The 8,812-nt window shown below is 32.5% G+C and overlaps 1 protein-coding gene across 1 annotated transcript; it reads left to right on the forward strand.

Moving 5' to 3' along the window:
- The first annotated feature begins 2,639 nt into the window (after positions 1–2,639).
- On the forward strand, positions 2,640–6,918 carry LOC110922956 (protein ODORANT1). The gene is made up of 2 exons (XM_022167152.2): positions 2,640–3,139; positions 5,909–6,918. The coding sequence occupies exons 1-2, from the start codon at positions 2,877–2,879 to the stop codon at positions 6,465–6,467; spliced, it is 822 nt and encodes a 273-aa protein (XP_022022844.1). The 5' UTR covers positions 2,640–2,876; the 3' UTR covers positions 6,468–6,918.
- The last annotated feature ends 1,894 nt before the right edge of the window (positions 6,919–8,812 follow it).

The raw sequence follows: 8,812 nt of genomic DNA on the forward strand, positions 1-8,812 counted from the left end.
TCATAGATCTACAAGACTTTACACTCACTTTGATCATCACTTTACAAGAAAAACAACTTTTACTTCAAGTTCATGGTTTACATATGGATGATTACCTTGATCTTAACATAATCATCCTCTCATCTTGCTAGATTGTGTCTTTAATCACCATCTAGCAAGATTCACATGATGTTTAACATCATAAACATGAACAATTAATCAACCAACAAGCATAACAACACTTAAACAACTTGTTTTCTTATGATTTTAGTCTTATGTTTATGTTTCAAGTTCAAGATTCATAGTGTTCTTCATGATCAACAACTTATATCATTCATTAACCACCAAAACAAGATGTATAATGAAGAGTAGAATGATCTTACTACTAGCTCAAGGCTAGGGATGATCACTAGATGAAAATGAGGTGGATAAAAGTTTGTATGAGAGGTCCTTCAACTTCCGAGAGTTCCTAGCTTCCTTATACACCTTCTTACACCTTTGAGTATGTATGGAATGGGTGAAAGATGAATGAAGATGATGGATGTATGTGTGTGTGTCTTTGGTCGTGGGTAGAAGGGATGAGGAAGAAGAGAGCTCAAGTGAAGTGTGAAGTGTGAGAATGATGGTTTGATCTTTAGGTTAGTGTTTATATCCTCCAACAATGTGTAATCTTATGGGTAAAATGTTATGAAAAGATCCAACATAATCTATTAAAATATGTAAATAAAATCAAATAGTGGGGCCACCATATCTAGTCGTGAATAGGTGGGGGGGGGGGTCTAGACTAGGTTGTAAAGATAGTTAGGTTATATAGTTGAAATCCAAGTATATTAGTTAGGTTAGTTAGTTACTAGATATCTTATAGTGTGTTATGATGTTCGGGGACCATAACTAGCTTGGTAATGTCAAAACAATGCTTTTCTAGTGTAAATTTGGTGTTTCGGGTAGTGTCCGGTTGTTCGGTTGGTTACTGGTTCGTTAAGGTGCTAAATTATGTATTTTAGTGTGCTTTATGTTACCTTTTGTGACAGTTTTGATTCCCGATACTTAGGAAAGTATTCAGACCATTTAACCATATTTCTGCATGATATTAAGTTGTTTAAATGCTGAGTTTTGCTGAATTCTGCAGAATTCTGCAGTTTATGTAAGTTTTAGGCACTTTCCGGCACTTAAACTATCACTAGGAAGGCAGTTTTATGATCCTTACTTTCCTACACACTATACTAGTGTAACTCTTGGTTTCTGGCTTATTCTGTATCCCAATACCATGTCTGTCTATGTACTGAACTCCATCATCATTTTTCTGATTTGTCTGATAATTGTGCTATCTTTGTTTCGTGCACCATTTGAATCAATAAAGTTTGCATGCAGTAATGTTATGTCATTTGCAATATATGATGCACAGATAATAGTCAGAAAGCAATTCATGTCATAACTTCTAAATCAGCACAATCATTAAGCATTAATCATTGTCTAATAATTGTACGGATGCATGCAAATTTGACAATTGTCACAATATAATCATTATATTTACAAGAAAATATGAGATACTTGGCTAAATTAATGTTTGGATGAATGTCCAATTGTATAATGAAATGAGTTTTTGCATAAGAAAAGAAAACCATCTCTATAAGTGCAGTATCATCGTACCACCAATGAAGCCACCCGATCATATCCATCTCCACTAGTCATAATGCCTATACATCAATTCAGGAGGAAACCCAATAAATATGGAAAAACCCCTTGTGTTTAGCGATTTTAGTAGACTTCTTTTGTTTTGATTTATCATTTGATAGTTGTATTTAACTACTTATGTTGGATGTTTATAGTTAATAATGTTTTTATTTTCTATTTTCAAGTTAAATGTTCGCTTACGTTCGTTTTTATTCATTTGCATTCATTTGTGTTCGAAACCAGTATTGACGAACTGTTCGTGAACAACTGAATTTTCTTAACGAATGAACACGAACAGAAACTTATGTCCGATATGCGTTCACGAACATGTTAATTTCCTTAACAGACGAACACGAACATGACCTTATTCGTGTTTATTTGATTCTATTACAGACCTATCCAAAACCGTTGTTTAATTTCACTTCCTTTGAGGCGTCCGTGACCATGATCAGTTATGATTTTTTGTTTCATTTAATTTTTTAACTGTCGGATTTTTTGACGACAAATAAACATTTACTTTTTCTTCTTTCTTATTTTGAAATTTTGTGGGATGCCTCGGTAATAACCACGAATTCCAAATACCAATATAAAAAGATCTTTTTTTCTCAATTTTTAATATTTGTGCATTTTTTTAGTTTTTACGTAATTTTTATTTATTTAATAAAATAATATTTGTTTTAATTTAAAAAAAAATAAATAATAAGATAACCATTGCAAGAGACATATGGGGCATTATACCACTATACTCGTATTTTTTTTAACTTCAAGCTTATAATACTCCTTTACTGACTAGGTGAACACATGTCGAATTATATCAAAAAAAAAAAAAAAAAAAAAAAAAAAAGGGCTTGAAGTTCACCCACCAATACTCACGGTCTTATTTAGTTTCATCTAACCTTAAAAGTAATAAATGCACTAGGTGTATAATAACATTTATTGATTATATCACAATTCATCAAAATATACGTGGCCTTTTGTGTATGTGTTACAACCATCATTCCTTTTTCCCCTCAACACTCCCCACCCGAAACCAGTTGCAGTTCACCTATTCCTTTCATGGATCAATGGTGGGCCCACTCTCTCTCTCTCTCTACCCAATGTCTCTCTCTGGGAACTATATATATAGGTTGGTAGTGGCATATCTAAAAGACTAAAAGTGGGTGTGTTTTCATAACATTAAAGTTATCAAGTGTTTTATTGTTTCTTGCCTGTGGTGAATAAAGATGGGAAGACAGCCATGTTGTGACAAATTAGGGGTGAAGAAAGGGCCTTGGACAGCAGAGGAAGATAATAAACTTATCAACTTTATCCTAACCAACGGCCAGTGTTGTTGGCGTGCGGTCCCTAAGCTCGCTGGACTGCGCCGTTGTGGGAAGAGTTGTCGTCTCCGATGGACCAACTATCTTCGACCAGACTTGAAGCGTGGTCTACTCAGCGAGTCCGAAGAACAACTTGTTATTGATCTCCATGCTCGTCTTGGCAATAGGTAAATAGTTTGGTAAAATTCATCATGCTTCTAGTTCACAATTATTATTTGGTAGAATACCTTTAACAAAGTTATTAATGATTGGAAAATATTATATTTGAATACTGAATCTTATGTTTTAAATTGGTTTTACGTCTCATCTTTCTTCCACATCCTCCAGCCTAGTTCTCTTTCTTTGATCACCACGGACCACTGGCGGTGATGAGGGTGTACGGGAAGGACCACCACACAGGGCCCGTGATTTCGAGGGGCACGTGTTTCATTTAAAAAATCCAATATATATATCTTAACTTTTTTTTTTAAATAGTATACCCATACCAATTTCAATATAGGCCCATTTACAAATCAATTTTATGGTTTAGAATTTAGCTCATTTGCCATTAGATTTAGTGAGCCCAATACTAATTTTTTAAAAAAAAATAATAATAATAAAACATTGTTTATCCAATACTATTATTTTGTCATTTTCGTAATTGCATTGTTTATCGTTAAGGCATTAGGGGACATTTTTTTCAAGCTCGAACATGGTAAATGAACTCTTAGAGACGCCACTGCCACGGACCACGAGCTTCCGTTGATGGAGATGTGCCAACTTAGACTTCTACCTTATTTAAAAATTAATGCATCTCAAAATTTCAAGTAACACATGTGATCAGGACGAGTCTTAGCAAAAAGTCCATCTTTTGTCTATACACATATTTTACAATCAAGAAAGTTGATCAAAGTATTTACTTTTTATTGGAAGTAAGACAAAATGACGAGATTAAAAAAAATCAGAACATAATTTAATTATAGTTTAAACATAATTTAATTTTAGGTAATTATGTTAATAAAATTTATTTTGTAAAAAAAAATAATAGTTATAAATTTTATGGCCGACATGTTTCATAGTAAAGCTACATATGATATAAATCTCTTATTGCCCGACTCCTATTTGTCTAATTTTAATTATTAAATTAAATTAATTAAATCAATATAATAAATGAACACTTCACCTATTTTTAATCTATACTATATAATAAAAGAAACCTGATTTTGGACACGTGTCATTCATTGAAGATGTCTACATTTGTAATTTCCTACCTTTTCATACTTAATATTATTATTTACCAAATTGACACTTTTTTATTTAGTTTACCCTTATCTCATATTTTATGAAAAAAAAAAATATCGATTATTCTATCTCTTATTTTCATATTGCATTTTTTTAAAAATTTAGTTTGTACTTATCTTTTCCGTTCAAATGGGACAGAAGTAAAATTATTGGGTTTCACATTTGTAATTAGTTATTTTTTTTTATTAAGATGCTATCGTTCTATTTGCTCATGTTCAAAATGATCAGAAAAAAAACTCAGTTATTTTTGTTTCTAGGAAATCATAATCCTTTTATTTAATTCAATAATTGTAGAAGTTTTAAAACTAAAATATAATCTATCATAATCAAATTCACATTTCAAAACCCTCAAAATTCAACCATTCAATAATCACAATTACTCACACGTATAAGCCCATATATAATCTAACCTACTTTTAATAAAGGATTCCAATTAATTCTACATGAAATTTTTATAGAGACTTTTTGTTATACACTTAATTTCATATATAATCTAATCAAAGTTTTAATAATGTATATATGTGTGGACGCTCGGAGGGTAAAAGTGAAATTGCACTAATTTTAACGTTATTTCACTAAATTTGTGAAAATAGCGTTAAAAGCGGCGGATGGTTAATCATGCATCATCATCATGTGGTGGCGTTGATAGCAGAAAGACAAAAGGGAACATGCACTAATCGGTCTTTGTCTCGATTGCTAAGTGTTATGTGCCTTATGTCCAAAGCTTGATGCAAAACTACTATCGAGTCGGGAGTCTTACTGAAAGCAGCCTCTATATCTTACTCTCCTCAGACCCTACCTTAGCTTTGCTATTTGTGGGATTTACTGAGTATGATGATGATGATGATTTAGTATATATAATTAGATTTATTCAACCCGTATAACACACGAGGTTTATAAAGATATAATTTTTTTTATTATTTAGTTTATAAAATTACATTTATCCAACCCGTGTTATATACAAGGTTACAAAATTACATTTATTTAACCCGTGTAATACACAGTGTTTTTAAAGATATAACTTTTTTTTATTATTTAGTATATATAATTAGATTTATTCAACCCGTACAATACACAGGTTTTTATTATTTGGTATATAAAATTATATTTATTCAGTACAATACATGAGGTTCTTAGAGATATAATTTTTTATTATTTAATATATAAAATTACATTTGTTCAACCCGTGTAATAAACGAGATTTTTAAAGAATAATTGTTTTAATTTAGTATATAAAATTACATTTATTCAACCCGTGTAATACACGGGGTTCTAATCTAGTTATTAAAATAAAGGAAAGGATTACCTTTGTACTCTTATCTTTTCAGTGATTTTGTTCTATTATTTTTATGGGCAACGACGTTGATTTTTCACGTTATTAAATAAAAATGATACAACTTTCACGTAATTAAATAAAAATGATACAACTAAAGAGATAAGTTTATTCATTGTATTGTATTTAATAACTGTAAGCACTATTTTTGAAATATTTTAACAGATAACAATATAGAATTGATTATACTTGTGTATGCAAAAGCTTTTATAATATTTATACGTGCAAACAAGTTTTATACGTGTTGAAGAGAAATTAAATTTCCCATATTACATATGCATAAGGCCGGTAAACTTAATTTCTTCATCGCTTTGTTTGTTAGGTGGTCCAAAATCGCAGCAAGATTGCCAGGACGAACAGATAACGAAATAAAAAATCACTGGAACACTCACATCAAGAAAAAACTAATAAAAAGAGGAATTGATCCCGTCACTCATGAACCACTTCAAAAGGATCATCAGGATACGGAGACAAACAACCATTCACCACCAGTGGTGGAAAGCACCAATGTCACAGGAAGCTCTGAAGAGACCTCAAGTTCTTCACCACATGAAAACTGTTCAACTTTGAGTGGTGAACCTGAAATATCGTTTGAAAGCCTTTGTGAAGATGAAAAGTTGCTAAGCTACCTCTTAGGTGATGATGAGCCTCCACTAGTTGATACAATGAGTTGGGAGTTACCAAACATTAATGCACAAAACATCAATAGCGATATTGGGGCCTTCGCCTCGTGGGATGATTGCGTTAGGTGGCTATTGGATGGTCAAGATTTTGGAGTTCATGATTTTGGGTTTGATTGTTTCGACGAAATTGAGATGAGTGCCTTGGACACCCTAGAGACGAACAACAAACAATACTCTAGTCCCGATCAACAACCATAACGTTACCTTGATTTTTCATCATGACCGAATGACTATATTCATCGTCTTGTGTGGGGTTATAGAGTGAACACCAGTGTATTTGTGAACTGAGTGAACAAATCCTGACCATTGATTTACACACGTGTATGGCCAGGATTAGTTCGGTCAGTTCGCAAATATACTAGTGTTCACTCTTGAACCTAATCCTATATATATATAAGGCTATTTAAAGAATTCTAGCTTATTAGGGTTATTGCAAACCATGTATTTGATGGTAGAAGAGAACTCAAGTCTTATTGGAGAGTTCTCACCATCTATTAGGTAAGTTATCAATACAAGCCAAAAGTTTAGCTACATAACAAAAGGGAAAAATAGGAACAATTATCAAGTATCAAGAACTTAGAGTGTGTTTGTAAATAAGGAAAGTTACTGTGTACCTGTTGGTCGAGTTTTTTTATCATTTGATTTCTCATATTTCTTTAAATTTCGTTTGTCAGTTATTGTTTTATAATATCATACTTAGTGACATTTTATTATTGCTATTAGTAGTATTCTTTATTATTATCTTGTTGTAATCTGTTTATATAAAGAGATCAATACAACCTTTTAGGTTGTTTGAATTATTCTTTGTCTTCTTTTGTAGATAAACAATAGTACATTTCACAATATCAGTTTTTTCCCTTAAATCCTGTATTTTGTGCATAATTTCGCTTTGGCATTCGTGGAGTATCACATGTTTAATTATGGATGAAACATCACTTTAATGGGGGTGTTCTCTATTATTAGTTGTCGTCAGCGGTTGCTAGCGAACCTCGAAAACCACTAGCAGAATGCTAGAACTGGATTAAGTCACGAGTCAGCTGGCACGTGTCACACGCTGGTACATCCTTATCCACTCGTTGCTAGCGGACCGAGAACAATTCCTAGATGTCCATTAGAAGTGAATTTATCTGACACGTGTTGATTTCCGCAGTGAGTTATGAGTTTTGGATACATGTCAAAATATATGGAAGCCCCAAATTTTTTGCCTAGGGAGTTCCTAGCTAGCAGACCACCAGCACTCCTTGAGTTCCTCTAGGAAGAAAAATTAACCTTTAAGTTATTGAGCTCCTAACAAACTGTTTGCAGCCCCTAGTGATCTACTAGGAACCAATTACCAACTTAACATATTTTCCCTTTAAACCCTGGACTTTAAGTTCGGGAATTTTGCACTTTAGTCCCTAAGCTTTTATATCTATCATTTTACACCTGAATTTTTTACTAGTGTTATATCTTTCCACATTTTCACTTTTGGACTTTGATTTTAACTTTGGAAAAATTACAATTAAGCCTTTCTACTATAACTTTGATAAAGTTATACTTTTGGCCCCTTCACGTTCTAACAGTCTATTTTGGGCACGGAATTTTGACGCAAGTAACAACACCACCACAAATGCCCGTGGGTTGGGTCATGAAAAAAGTAGTGTGGAAGTGTGTAATGGTGTTCCACGCCTAGGTTTCCTACGTGGACACTTTCCATGCCCCCTTCACCCCACCATAACCGACATGTGCAAATAGTACCTAAAAATAATAGTGTATGACTGTATGGATGCATAGATGCGGGTTATAAACTTATAAAGTGATAAATCACCAATCAAACTACAATACACCATATAGGCAAGTACACCTATTGTTATGCAGTGTAGGTAAATGCAAGATACTGAGTATCGAATTTGTTGATACGATAGCTCTTAATACTAAGTCATATTTTAATATTTAACCGATGAAAAAGAGATGGTTTTGATTTAAAAAGAAAAAACAAATGATTGCATAAACAAATTCGAAGTTATAAAGCTTCAAAAAGAATAGATTTTGGAAACAAACCATTTAGATTTTACATCATAATATAGATTAGATTTTACTTATGAAAATTGTTTTGTTAGATTTAGATGAAGTGTAAAACAGTGTGTAAAGTGTTAGAACGAATTAGAGCCCGATATGTTGATTCCATAATAATAATAATAATAAACAAAAACAACAACAGCAACAACAGCAGCAGCTACAACAACAACAACAATGATGATGATGTTACAGACACACAATAAAAACCCTAACCTTATGAAGCAAGTTTTATTACCTTCTCTTATGACTTAGAGTTTCTATATTGAAGTCTGGAAGAATAAGTCGTTGGTGATATACAAGCGATTAGACTGACACTATAAACCCTATTTAGTTCCTATAACTTTTACTCGGATCTATTCCTTAAGTAGCTCACATGTTTTACTAGTTAAGTAACTGATTTTTCTTGCCTTGGTAAGGTTTAAATCCTCCTGTTAACGGTCGATAGTATATACCAAAGATAGTGTGTATCGAGTCAAACAAGCAAA

This window comes from Helianthus annuus, chromosome 2, assembly GCF_002127325.2.
Source record: "Helianthus annuus cultivar XRQ/B chromosome 2, HanXRQr2.0-SUNRISE, whole genome shotgun sequence".
NCBI lineage: Eukaryota > Viridiplantae > Streptophyta > Magnoliopsida > Asterales > Asteraceae > Helianthus > Helianthus annuus.